This window comes from Cucumis melo, chromosome 1 (genome assembly GCF_025177605.1).
Source record: "Cucumis melo cultivar AY chromosome 1, USDA_Cmelo_AY_1.0, whole genome shotgun sequence".
NCBI lineage: Eukaryota > Viridiplantae > Streptophyta > Magnoliopsida > Cucurbitales > Cucurbitaceae > Cucumis > Cucumis melo.
The window spans coordinates 753,391-767,528 of record NC_066857.1 but is presented as its reverse complement, the minus strand read 5'-3'; the positions used below and the strand labels follow the sequence as shown (position 1 = coordinate 767,528).

Below are 14,138 nucleotides of genomic sequence, written 5' to 3'. Positions count from 1 at the left end.
CCCAAAAATCATATTTTGATCCATAAACTTCTTCTATTTTGGTTCTACTTTGTTATTATAAATTAAGAGTTTTTTCGCTGAAACTTAAATCTCACAGGAAGTTTCCACTATCTATTTATTTTTTATTTTTAAATCAAAATTTTAACACCAGTAAAATAAATTAAAATAATAAAATAAGTAAAAAATGGTTTAAAATAAATTCTACGAAATTGTAGACAAATATTTATGTAATTAATCATAAAATCTAAAGAATATAAATAATTAAAAATTAAGACTCTTTATCGTTAAAAGCGAATACAAATGATATGTCTATATATATTTAGATATACATATACACATATATATACATTACATGCATATACGTATATATATAAATATATATTTTGCGTACGTTTGCATGAAAATAAAAAGTTTAACGAAAATCAAATAAGTAATGCAAAAATAAAAAATGATATGGCGCACTTTTTTATCTAAAATTTCGCGACGATCTCCAACTGAGAGAGGCGGCCGCTTAGATTTGAAATTCATGAAAATGGCGGCATTTCTCCCTCCTCTTCCTCCTCTATTTCACCCCATCTCCATTCTTCCGCCAATGGATTCTCCGGCATTCTCCATACCCTCCTTCGTTAGCCTTCTCCGGCAAACTCCCCAACTTCCACATTCTCCCTCCTCCCTTCGGAATCGGATTCTTCCCGTCTCCCATGGACTCCTCGGAGTACCACAAACCATCCTTCCGAACCTCGAAGAAACGCGACTCGGAGGAACACTCTTTGCAACAGACTACTGCCAATAAGAGACCCGTGCTTGGCGAGATCACTAACTCGTTGATCTTTAGTTCGAGTCAGTGCTCCTTTTCTGACCAGGAAATGACGGATAAGGATCTAGACACGGATGAACTCCCGGAAGTAAGGTCTGTTGATTGTCCAGAGAAATCTGGCTCGTCGTTGAGCATTTATAACCACCTTCGATCTCTTGAGGTATGGATTTCGGCTTCTGAGTCTTGACTTTTCTTTTCTTTCTTTTAGATATCAGTTTGGCTAGTTCCCTGCGATTGAGATATTTTGTGCACTGAAGTTGTTAAGTTAAATGAGGATTGCAATTTCTTTACTCTTTCTTGGTTCCGCTAATTCTCTATGGTTAAGATATTATGTTTAGGGAAGTGCTTATAAGAGCTGAGCATTGCGATGTCTTTTCTTGGGCTCGATTTTAGATATCGGTTTAGCAAGGTCTATGAGATCGAGATCTTGTGTGTAGTGAAATGGTTATACGAGATGAAGATCGCGATATCTTTTCTTCGTGCAGTTTAATAGTTTCGTCATTTTGTTTGTTTACGATTACATTATTATAGAAATCTTGAGGTTCCTCGCTACGGATATTTGTTTAATTTTTCTACGGTTCTTGCTTCTGCGATTAGTGTTGGCGGAATTTATCATGACGCAGGGGAGGTTCTCTCTTGAATATTTTTGCTTCGATATGGATTAATGTTTCTAAACGCAATTTTCTTGCTCAATATTATTCTTCAAAGTATAACGTTTTTCTAAAATGTGTCTATACACACTTTTACATGTTTGTAAGTTGAATTCCTACCTGCTAGTTTCCTAATCTTTCAACAGTTTAAGCAAAATGTTTGACGAAGGTTTTGTATTTGATCCAACTAATTATTCCCTTGCGTGAACCAGATGGAGTTACACATGAAGTTCCTACCCAACAACATCGAAAACGCTCATAATGGTGATTCCGGTTTAACTTTCACTCGTTGGCGAGAAATTCTAGTGGATTGGTTAGTAGAGGTTGCCGAGGAATACAAGCTTGTGTCAGACACCCTATATCTCACCATATCACATATGGACAGATACTTATCCTGGCATGTTGTTGACAGAAACAATCTACAACTTCTTGGTGTTTGTTGCATGCTAATTGCATCGTATTTACCAAGAACCCACTTCTTTCATTGAGTAATATTTCTTGTTTTAGTTATAAAATCTCATTGTTATATTGATTGGTGCTGCAGGAAGCATGAAGAGATCAGTCCTCCACATGTTGAAGATTTCTGTTATATAACAGATAATACTTATACCAAAGAACAGGTGCTCAATTAGTTCTTTACATGCTTACGCATTGCTTTCGCTTCAATATTTTGATGTTATACACATCTTGCCTTCTCGTTTTCCCTAATATAATTACAAGAAAAGGAAGAAAATCTCCATATGGTTTATGAGTTATTAATATCATTTATAATTATTTTTTGAAACATAATTATTGACATCAATATAAACATTTTTAGATAATTGAGACATCAACTTTATTACTTTTGCATACCCCTTTTGAGTTAATGTAACTTGGCTGTTAATTTTGGTTCATATGCGAAAAGATACTAATTCCATGGCAACTGATTAAGAATTTTATATGGTTTTGTTTAATATGCAGGTACTGAATATGGAGAGAGAAGTACACAGATTCTTGACCTGTGAAGGCGCTCCCACCGTAAAAGTTTTCCTCAGGCAAGAATGCTTTTCAACTATCATGTATTCAGTTCTTACAAACCCTATATTCTTCTTTTCCCTATAAGTGATTAACTCATTCTTGTCATCTTGCAGAATATTTACAAAAGTTTCTTTAGAAAATTGGAAGGTATACACGACATCTTCCCATTTTCATTCTTCCTCTTTTTATTATTGATTCTAAAGACTTAACTCTACCAGCAGGCTCCAGATGTGGAATTTGAGTTGTTGATTTGTTATCTTGCGGAGCTAAGTTTGTTAGATCACCGTTGTGCACAACTATTACCTTCAAAAGTCGCTGCATCAGCCATTTTTCTTTCTAGATTCACAATCCAACCAGGGGAACATCCTTGGGTAAGTGATATTTTTGCAACTCATTTAATAACCGATTTATGATAACGTTTGGTAATGTTCTTCATTCAAATATTATTGGTGTCTCAAACGGTAAAAACTTTGTTGCCTCACCACATTTTGCAGTGTTTAGCACTACAACATTACACCGGCTACAGGCCATCTGAACTAAAGGAATGCATTCTTGCCATTCATGACTTGCAATTAAATAGAAAAGGAAGCTCTTTACGAGCAATCAGAAACAAGTACAAGGAGAATAAGGTACCGTGTGTACATATTTCATTAGTTATTTTACTTCAAACTTGCGATGTATATATGAAAAGAATAAACTAACTCTTTCTAGTTTAAATAATGCACAACTCAATTTCTATTTGTTAAATTTTCTACAAATTTTCAACCTACGTGTGAAAAAATTGTAAGTGTTGATATTATATTAAATCTACCTTCACCATGAATTAATCTTCGGCTGTTGATTTAAAATGAAGGAAATTAAAGCTTGATCTAAAGAAAAATGAAAAAATGTTAAGAGCATGGATGAAGGGTTAAATACAATTCAAAGAAGTTGTCATTTTCATTAGTAATTTAATCATATTTAATACTTAATTATAAATAATTTTCATTTTTTTCAGTTCAGGCGTGTGGCAGAGTTATCTTCACCCTCGGAAATTCCCGCAGATTATTTTGAGGACATTGTCAGCAATCATTCAACAGGTTCTTAAGAACTTAATTCTTTGATGCCTTGAAGCTTAACCTCTTCCTCTTCTATTGGCTAGCATGACATGCACAGTAACCATGCACAAATAATGAGAACTAGGTACTTAGTTAGATATAGATCATAGAAGTAGTTTTTGTTTTTTGTTTCTTCTTTTAGTTCTCTTTTTCTCCTCATTGTAGCTTTTCTTCTTTGTTGTAAGAATCCAATTGAATCATAATGAAGGCTTTACTCCCCCTTACTCTTTAAGGTTCCATCCAAGAATTGTATAAACCATTTATTCGTGTTCAAAGTGAATTGGGGAATTTGTCTTTCTACGACTTTATTATTTAAACTTTTTTTTTTTTATGCTAGCCAGAATAATAATATTAAAGGATTATGTGGTGGGTAATAACGAATAATAAATGTTGAAGGAAAGATTATCACTTTTCTTGAAAATTTTATTGAAGGAAAGATTATCACTTTTCACGGATGTAATTGCTCATGGTATTAGTAGACTTTTGTTGTAGAATGTGGGGTGTAATTCATATTTAAATGAAGAATGTTGTTGATATCAACAACATGACTCAAAAATTGAAAAATGAGCCAATGTGATTCATCAAATAGTAATTTGAAAATGGGTCTCCACTTTATTAAATTATTGGTGTTTAGGAGTGGAAGCGATCAATCTAATAACGTTTGAAAATTGTGTGAGGTTCACAGCGGATAGTAACCAATCAATAAAAGCCAATAAATCACAAGGGTTGGGTTCATTTTCCTTATAATTTTCTCTTTGAAAAACACCATTTACTCCTTACCAAATCTTATATATTCTCATACCAATTGATCAAACACCTTCCCAAAACCTTTAATCATGTGATTGATGTTGATTCTAGTCTTGCTCTCGCTCTTGTGATGATCCATTTGTGAGTACTATCACACAAGTTTCCTTCTCTTGCCTCTCCTTGTTTGTACACATTTTCAGAATGAGTGACTATGATTACGAGTGACGTGGAGAATAAGCAAGAAAATGGATTTAAGAAGGAAAAGTTATGCAATTAGAAGGGAAATAGAGGTCTATCGTTAATTGAGACGGAGTTGATAAAGTTTTCATAAATATAAAAGGTTCTATTTTTTTTTTGTTTGAAGTAGAGGATAAAATAGTAATATTACATTATTTATTCTTTTCCAGCACTTAAATAAACAATTTCAATCGTAAACAGATTACATTTGTAAAAGTCAAAATGACAAAGTAAATATGATTAAAAACAATAATTCAATTGGTTAATATTTAATATAATTGACTGCAATTTTTGTTACGAATTAAAAAAAAGATGGCCTAAATTATAATTTACTCCAACAATCGAAATTCTAAACTATTTAAAGTTAATCCCATCTTCAAATTCTCAATTCATTAATTTACAACATTCAACCTTTTTTTCCCCTAAGAAAACATATTCTCTTCTCCCAAACCCTAATGTGGTCCCTCTTCGAACCGACACGAACCTACGGTCCCACCGTTGGTCAAACTGCTCGAACCGCGACGCAAGAAAGAGCAAGAAATAGGAGCAGCCACGACGCCAAGCTCTTGCGTCTTGTAATGGAGGTTGAACCAGACGAGAAGGAATTGAAAGCCGCCGGAGCTCAGCTCCTGCCTGACGGACGGCGAGGCCTACGAATACATGGTTGGGAGATCGAGACTCACAAGCGTTCAATTCTTACCTCCTCCAATTTCGAGCAGTACTTTCTTTTTCTCTCCCCCCTATCAATCGTAGCTGTTACAGATTTTTGAAATAAATGTTGCCTTGTTGTTCTAAATTGAACCTCTCTTCTTCACGAAAGTCTGGAGATGGATTTTGCTATGAAATCAAACAGTTTATCCTGCTTTGGAGCCCGCTTTTCCCTTTCCTGAATTGATTTTTCTCGTTATCATTGTCATCCAAATTCATCGTTAGTTTCAGTTGTGTTTTTGTTTTAATTTCTGAGAATAGATTTATCGGCCTGTAGTGGCAGTTGCTGCTGAGCTGACTATGATTTTCTAAGAAATAATTTAAATTTAAACCTTGAACCGTTGTTTTAATTGCCAAGCGATAACGTTCTTTCAATGTCTTACACATACTCTATATAGCATTTTTTTAACTACTATTTTTCTAGGTTTTAGGTTTTGGATGATATAATATAATTTTATTCTTAATCATGAATAGAACGTCCATGGATCATTTCCTATTCAGACAGAGGGATGCTTTTGGGAGGATGTAGAGATCGGTTTTAAGTTCTATAGGAAATGAAATTGAGGGTGGACAAATATTGTTGGATGATCTTTTGTTGTTGCTAAAACTAAAAGTTAATGACTATCTTCATCCACTGTAGTTTCAAATGAGATGATCCACTAGGCATGCACACGCAAGAATGTCAATTAACAGTTGCACTTTGAATAATGTCACTGAATCTGCTTGTAGATGGGAACAGAAACTTCAAACGTCTCACTTGCCAGAGATGGTGTTCGGTGACAGTTTGTTAGCTCTCAAGCATATAGAAACTGGAGTTCAAATTTATTTTAATGCCTTTGATGCTCTAACTGGTTGGAAAAAGGAAGCTCTGCCTCCTGTTGAGGTTCCTGCAGCTGCGAAATGGAAATTCAGAAGGTAACAGCAATTTTTCTTTCTTGTTGATCTAATGAATGACAAGAATTAACAGATTTATGTCAAGGAGTCATAGTTATACGTTACTTTGCAGTTTTCAATGTTTATATGTTTATATATTTCCCACATCTGATGAAGGTTTTTCTACTTGATAGAATATATCGTAGGAACTGACAATTTTATTAATTTGCAGCAAACCTTCGCAACAGGTGATATTGGATTATGATTATACATTTACAACACCGTACTGTGGAAGTGAAAGAATTGAAGCTGATACAGAGAAGGTAGATTCTTTTGGCCTTTATATCTGTGGAAGCGCAGTTTCTGGTTAAGTTGAGTTCTCGAATAGGTTTTGTTTGTTTGGACATTTTCTGACCTGTTAATATTTTTAGCGAGTTGAAATTTTCTTTTTTATTGCCCCTCCATTGTTACATTGACATTGAGCATCAATTTGAACTGTGAATATGATTGCAAGGGCATTTGATTTCAAACTGAAGAATGCAATTGCTGTGTCAGTAACTAGTATTTTTTTGTTTTATTATGATCAGCATGGAAGAGAGCAAACATGTGAAGAAAGCAATGGTCTCTGCTGGGAGGATTGCAAGGAGAAAATTGATTTAGTCTCACTCTCACTAAAGGAGCCTATTCTCTTTTATGATGAGGTAGAAAGTTTTAAATATGGCAGAGCATATAAATAGAAGTACACACAAACGTTTTGTGTGTATATGTTTTTGAGGGGTGAACGTCGATTTTATACTCTTCCTCTAGTGGTTGTATCACCAAATCCCAAACTAATAATTCTATCAATTAGAACTCTAAACCTTTGTAAGTGAATAAATTTAGACCTTCCGTTAGGTTTCTATTTTCTGAGCATTAATGCATAATTTTTATGCCGTAATACTAAAAAGGAATGTTGGAATCAAATGAGCAGTAATGACCTTTTATTAGTCTCTTTCTCTGTTTTCTCTCAACTTATTTAAGAAAAATTATGAATTAATTTCTTTGCTATTTTAGTAGGATTTTGAGGGAAGAATAATTTTATTTCAGTGATTTTGAGTTGAACTTAAATAAAAATATTTGAAGATAGTCATAAATCACTTCTAGAGGGCCTCAATTGATTCACTTATGAAAGTTTTAGGTTTTAAATTGATACAATTGTTATCTTGAGATTTAATCGATACGATATTCCAAAGTTTTGGGGTATAAATTGAATTTTCCTTCCCCCCTGTTTTTTTTTTTTTTTTTTAAGTTCTCCTCCCTTTGTGGTATATTCTTTCCTTCCTTGATGTGTCTGTATTTGGAACAACAGGTAATCTTGTATGAGGATGAGCTGGCTGACAATGGCATATCACTTTTAACTGTGAAAGTGGTAAGTTACCAAATTATTATGTTACCAGTATGAAAATAGTGTTCTTGCTAAAGTACTATGATATCACAAGGAACTTAACATTTTTTTGTTTGAATTTTTAGAGAGTCATGCCAAGTGGTTGGTTTCTTCTTTTACGTTTCTGGGTAAGTTATCACTTTAGACTTTTTGAATATTTAATCATCATTCTTCTAAGATTTTTTAACCATTTTCCGCCCACTGACTCGTCATTGTCTTAGCATTTTTTTATGAGAGAATGTTAGGACAATTGGAGGAATTTAGGGATAACAATGGGGAGTACATTTCTTGATCTTTGGCTTACCATTTCTTCTCCTCTCTAACTTTGCTTCTACAGCTTAGAGTTGATGGAGTGCTTATGAGATTGAGGGACACTCGTATGCATTGCATATTTAGCAACAGAGAAAATCCAATAATTCTTCGAGAAAGTTGCTGGAGAGAGGCTACGTTTCAATCTCTCGCTGAAGTAAGAGTTCATTTGATATTTCATACTAAGGTTTGCTTGCTGTGTTAGGGAAAAACGTTAAACTCTAATTAGAAAATATTAATCCTTCAGAAATTTTATTTTTCTAAATAATATCAGCCTGTGCCCCCAAGGGGAAGCTGAGTTGGCGAAGGCTTGGAATCTCTTGGTCAAAGTGGCTTAGAGGTTCAAGTTTGGTTCTTTGGGTGAGATAAATATAAAAAATCCTTGATGTTTCTGGGTCTGGGGTGCCAGACTGCCAGGTATATGGGAAGAAAACTCTAACTCCCGGTTATATATGTATAAATAAATGAGGATGTATGAACTCATTTAGGTTCAAGAATCTTTTATGTCCATGGATTATAGTGTGTACATACCGTATCAAAAGCTATTTAAAAAACTGCTTAAGCATCAGTTAATATCATTTTCCGTATTATTATTGTTTGATTTTGATTTGAAAATCATAATATATACACTGACATATGAGACAAGACAGAAAAAAAAGAAAGCAATGCCGTAGTGCATGTTATAGGAGCAAATAGTAAAGTTATTCTTGCTATATTTTCTTCCCGAAGCTCATATTTTCAGTTGTCTTATACAATTTGATGGATTTTTTTTATCCAAACATTATCTGACAATGAATTGATATGCAGGAAGGATATGCGTCTGATTCTGCGGCCTATAACGATCCGAGCACCATCTGCGACAGACTCCAGATTATCATGCAGAAGACCCAAAAGCTTAGAGTCTCTGGTAAATTATAATCTTGTAAATTGATATCACAAAGTGATTAGCATTTCATCGTGTATGTTGGTGCTGAAGTTTTTCACTTATATATATTTATTCCAAGGCTTACGTTGGATAAGTTAACTGGTTTGCATTTTTTTTAAGCATAAATGTTATGAGAACTGGAATAGGCGCATAACATAAGGTAAAGGATACTGTAAAATGCTTCTATTTCACACCTCCAAAATTGCTAATTTTAAAAGACTACTATAGGAAGCATTTCCAATTCAACTATGAATAGAGAATCTACTACTATAGGAAGCATTTCCAATTCAACTATGAATAGAGAATCTTAGGCATCTCTCCATTGGGATCAGGATGGAGTAGTCAATTCATAGCCCAACCCCATGGTCTACTCAACTAACTAAATTTTTATTTATTATCGTTTTCTTTTTCCAGTTTGGTAATGTCATTGTTTAGTCAGGTTATCAACTTTTCCATTTTAACTCTAGGAATGATATTTGCCTACTTTTGGTAGAACCGGATGGAAAAAAATGGTGTTATAAAGAACTCATCACGAGTTCAAAATTGAATAATTTATTTGTTGAGTCTTGTTGAAGCACAATTTTGCTCACCCTGTGCCTTTCAATGGTATATTTATAATTCAGAGAAAAGGTGACCAACCAAAGAAAAAAAGTACACACCTATTTGGTGGTGCTCACACCAATTCCAATGCTTAAGTTTGTTCAAATATTTTCGATGCAGCAGGAATTTGGAGATTAAGAGTTCATGAGAGTTGAAAGTAGCTTTCAATTGGTGTAGAGGAAATATTTATTAGAGGGTTTGACTTTGACCCAACGCTTTGTGTTTCCTACTCGGATTTGGAATGGAGAATGAAACTAGATATCCAAGGGGATCTTCAGTCTTGCAGGCCTCGTAAAGTGGAACGACGATCCCAATCGAGTTAGGTCTCGGGTTATGCCTTAAAATTCCTGTTTATCTCAACATGGGCCTATATTGGTCCCAAACTGCCTCGGTCTTATCCCTTGGTTTTGTCTTCTCTTTTTGAGCTTGTTCTTGAGGTTAGTTAATCTTTAGGCTTACAATATTAGGCTAACAATATTCAACCGTGAGGATGAAGAGAAGTGTTTCTCAAGTGTTTGCAAAATTTCTGAGCAGAATGACAACCAACAACATTAATAAGAGAAATTAGGCCTTGATATTTCTTCTGCCACTTCTCAAATTCAGGATTCTTCTTAGGCGGTTGTTGTTCATCACAAATAACCTTCTTCAGAGCAGTGTACGAACCATCAACAGGACAAAAAAGATGATGAGCCTTCAAGGTTGGGGAAATCAGAAACTTCGACAAAACGTAATTCGTAGAATCGAGATGAACAAAAATGAGCTTGCAAATGTTAATGGGCAAGAACATAGATGAATTGGAATTCGTTTCACCAATTGCCATGAGAAGTGACAAGAAATCAGGAGGAGAGAGAATTTCAGATCAAAGACTTTAGTTAGTCTTGATGCTTTGATACCATAGAGATTATGTAGCTTTCCTGATAATTCTCCTCCCATATTATTGATACGTACTTCAGGATATTTATACAATACTTAATTTATTAGAGAATTATAAATACATTAGTTTATCATCATAAACTACCCATTGCATCAGCTTACTCTCCTTAGTTGCGATCATGGTTTCGCTTTTGACGGTGCTATGTTGGACATTCGGGGGTTCAATTTGGAAGTATAGTTCATGACAACAATGGAACCCTAGTTCTCAAATTATTCTTGGAAGGACTCATCAAATCCATCGTGTTGATTTTAGGCTTTCTTTAGTACAGAAGGCTCGATGGTAGTTCTTAGATTATCTTTGGTATGACTCATCAAACCTGTTGAACTTATTTTGGGTATTTGGTTTAAAGAACTCCAAGGAAATTTCCCAGATTATCCCTGGTATAACCCGTCAGCCATCAAACCCAATGAACTGGTTTTGAGCTTGGTTATAATGTGAAATTCTTCAATCATTCTTCTTTTTAGGAGAATCATTTAGCTATTAGGTGACCACATGTCATGCTATAATTTGTTAGGCGGTAAGCTAGGGGTGTTTGGGATTCATTTTTCTTCAGTCTCATTTTCAAACTTGTAACTAGCTCGACCTATCTAGAAAGGGTGTTGAGATGAATGAATAAAATAGGGAGACCTGAAGCAACGACCACTTTAGTTTTAAGTTAGAGACCAAGTGTGCCAAGTTGAGGCTCGAGCAATTTTGTTTTCAATGCAATCGAGTTAGATGATGGGTAAGAAACACCCTCAAGGTTCAACATCCTTATAGATGAGGATTCAAGCTATTCTTTTAAGCAACTTAAAAGCCCATAATTAGACTTAGAAGACTTTGTTCAAACTGAAATATCACATCCGGTGGACACGATGAAGAACACTTTGCCAAAGGAGTTGAGAAAGTATAATTAGCCGAGAGATCCTGTCGAGTTGGGAACCCTTGTGGAGATTTAAAGAAGTTCCTAAAACATACTATATATATATATATACCAATTGAGCTATGCTTGCTCTCTTTAACTATATTCACATCATTAACAATTATTATATGTTCAAAAGTAGTTTAAACAATGCTTATACATCATATTTGAACTAAAACTTTTCCTCTTCTACTTGACAGAGTAATCAACCTATGTTATTTTCATATCGCTAGCTACTAGAATTGTCACAATATAACAGAATTTTGGTTATGGTTGTACTGAATTAATTAGAAATAGCATAGAAGAAAAGAACCTCATTTTTTTTAACATGAATTAGTTCTCCTTCGATAACTGTGATTTTTTGTTTCTAGTTTTTAAAATTTAAGCATAAACGGTTATCCAACCTTTTAAATTTCTCGTTTTGTTTATCTCATTTCAATCAATATTTTCAAAAACTAACCTAAAATTTAAAAACTAAAACCTCGTTTGGCAACAATCTGGTTTTTTATTTTTGTTTTTAAAATTGAGTTTATAAACCTAGTCTACACCATCAAATTTCTTCGTTTGTTATCTATTTTTTCAATGTTTTTTTTAAAAAAAGCCAAATTTTGAAAAATAAAAAAAGTAGTTTTTAAGAACTTGCTTTTATTTTAAAATTCCATTATATTTAAGAAAGTTGCAAATTATTGAAAGAAATGAGTAGAAAATATGCTTAATTTTCAAAAAGCAAAAATAAGAAACAAAATGGTTACCAAACGAACATTAAAGAAAATAGTTTTTAAAAGCTTTTTTATTTTAGAATTTGATCCAAAATTAAACTCTTTTACTTAACAAAAGATAAAAATCATGGTAAGGAAGAGAAAATACACTTAATTAACAAAAAAAAACCAAGTGGTTACCGGACAAGGCTTAAAGCTTCAAATTCAAATCCAATGTGGTGGATGGCTCTGTTTTTTGTTGTGTGTTCAATCGGAAGCTTCCTGGCCAAGTTATGTGCATCAACGACTCGTCCTCCAAACTGCAAAAGGCCGTGGTGCCCCTACCGATGGTGACAGTGGCGTTTTCGAACCTTGCAACAGTAGCAGCAGATTCTCCATGGCTATGGAGACGAAGGGAATGAGGCCTAACACCCAAAGATCTAAGCATTATACTATTAGCTGCATTATTCATCGATGGTGGTAATCCCATCATGGTCATTATTCTTTGAAATTGGTATCTTCTTGCTGCTCCTCTCTCCCTTTTATGAGCATTTTGGTGGCCTCCCAATGCTTGTGAGCTATAGAATTTCCTCATACAAAAATGACAAGAAAACATCTTTGTAGCTGAAGAATTGTTTGCCTTATTCATCAATGGTTGAGAATCAGAATAATCTTTGTCATTTGAGGTCTGAAAATTCCCACCCAAGCTCAGATTCAGCCACCCTTTTGCAAGATTTTCATTTGCTATTGAATCATTTCTATTGATTCTGGTGGAATTTGATTCATCTGCCTTTTGGATATCTCTTAATTTTGTTGTTTCTTCTCTATCTTCCATCACTTTTCTTAAGAAGAGTAGGAATAACGTTGTGGTATGAGAATAGAATAGAGAGTGAAGTTTGGATATATGTTTGTTTTGTTTCTATTTGGTTGTTGCCCCACTTAGTGAGGCTTGGAGTTGAGGAGACATTGGATTGTGTAATTAAAGTTTGTTGCTTTGTTTACTCTTTTTATTATTATTATTATTATTATTATTTTCTCATCTTGGAGTTATTCTCTCCAAAAATTAGCCTTTGAAACTTTTGAGATGGGACTCTTCTTTTTGGAGTATTATAGCTATACAATTGACAATACCAAATAATATGCCAATAATTGTCAAATCAAGATCTTTCAATGTGTTGAAGTTGCCTGCCATGGAAAATTGTGTCAAATAGACTTCGTTTTACATTCATAGATTTTCATCGTTTATTTCTTCTGATTTTGAGCTTACAAAAACAACCAATCTTAATTAATCAGTTTGTTTTAGAGAAATTTGAAAATATTGGAAGTTATTAACATTGGGTTAAGTTTTACATTCATAGCATACCCTCTTTTTTATTACATATTTGTAACTTAACATTTGCGTTAAAGTTTTTAAAATTCAACAATTCAACTTGTTAATATTGATAAAAAGTAGATAACAAAATAACAAATTTTTAAGAAAACGAGCACAAGTATACTCATTTTTAAAAAATAAAAAAATAATGGAAGACCTCATTAAATATTTCTCTAATATAGTAATTATAGAAGGAAAATCCACAAAATTATTTTGGTTACATTACCTTCTATAATGACTATACTCAAGTTTATTCAATTTAAGTTTCTGTAGTATATTTGTTTGGTATGAATAGAGAAAATTATTGTGGTTATATTACCTTTTATAATTGTGTGCAACATATCTACTCATGCACAAAACATAAGAAAGTTCACTCAATTTTAAAGGCCATCAATTTAACAAAATAGGATTTGAAATAGTTTAGATTATTACCAAATCTATCGTCTGTTTGATAACAATTTCATTTGTTTTTGTTTCTTTTTAAAATTAAGTCTATTCTCTTTCCATGTCTTACAATGATTTATTTATATATTTCTCAAGAGTAAGGATGAATTCTTAATCAAATTTCAAAAGTAAAAACTTCTTTAAAGATATTTTTCTTTTTAGTTTTCGAAATATGGCTCGATAGAATGTAGATAACAAAAAAAAAATTGTAGACTAAAGTAATACATATGGGCTTAATTTTAGAAAACAAAAGTAAAATGGTTACCAAACATCATCTACAAAATTCAATTTTTGTATCTCATGAAAATAATTGGAAGTCACCGAAAGATATTAATAAGAACTTGTAAACTATACAAGTTATAGAGATCTAATAAGAATATTCAAAT

General features: G+C 33.3%; 3 protein-coding genes across 4 annotated transcripts; 2 read left to right on the top strand and 1 right to left on the bottom strand.

The window, feature by feature from the left end:
- The first annotated feature begins 497 nt into the window (after nt 1–497).
- LOC103495289 (cyclin-A3-1-like) lies at nt 498–3,960 on the top strand. 2 transcript variants are annotated; one of them, XM_008456790.3, is made up of 8 exons: nt 498–977; nt 1,680–1,924; nt 2,012–2,087; nt 2,428–2,501; nt 2,598–2,631; nt 2,706–2,855; nt 2,979–3,113; nt 3,482–3,960. In XM_008456790.3, the coding sequence occupies exons 1-8, from the start codon at nt 702–704 to the stop codon at nt 3,569–3,571; spliced, it is 1,080 nt and encodes a 359-aa protein (XP_008455012.1). In that variant the 5' UTR covers nt 498–701; the 3' UTR covers nt 3,572–3,960. The 2 variants fall into 2 exon arrangements, with proteins under 2 accessions (XP_008455012.1, XP_050939398.1); XM_051083441.1 differs by having other exon boundaries at nt 524–977; nt 3,487–3,861.
- A 1,008-nt stretch (nt 3,961–4,968) lies between these two features.
- On the top strand, nt 4,969–8,897 carry LOC103495288 (TIP41-like protein). Its single transcript, XM_008456788.3, has 8 exons — nt 4,969–5,283; nt 6,003–6,188; nt 6,379–6,469; nt 6,734–6,847; nt 7,495–7,554; nt 7,656–7,697; nt 7,907–8,035; nt 8,686–8,897. The coding sequence occupies exons 1-8, from the start codon at nt 5,021–5,023 to the stop codon at nt 8,794–8,796; spliced, it is 996 nt and encodes a 331-aa protein (XP_008455010.2). The 5' UTR covers nt 4,969–5,020; the 3' UTR covers nt 8,797–8,897.
- Nucleotides 8,898–12,147: 3,250 nt separating this feature from the next.
- Nucleotides 12,148–12,771, bottom strand: LOC103495286 (zinc finger protein 4-like). The gene has a single exon (XM_008456787.3). The coding sequence runs from the start codon at nt 12,769–12,771 to the stop codon at nt 12,148–12,150; it is 624 nt and encodes a 207-aa protein (XP_008455009.2).
- Between the last annotated feature and the right edge of the window lie 1,367 nt (nt 12,772–14,138).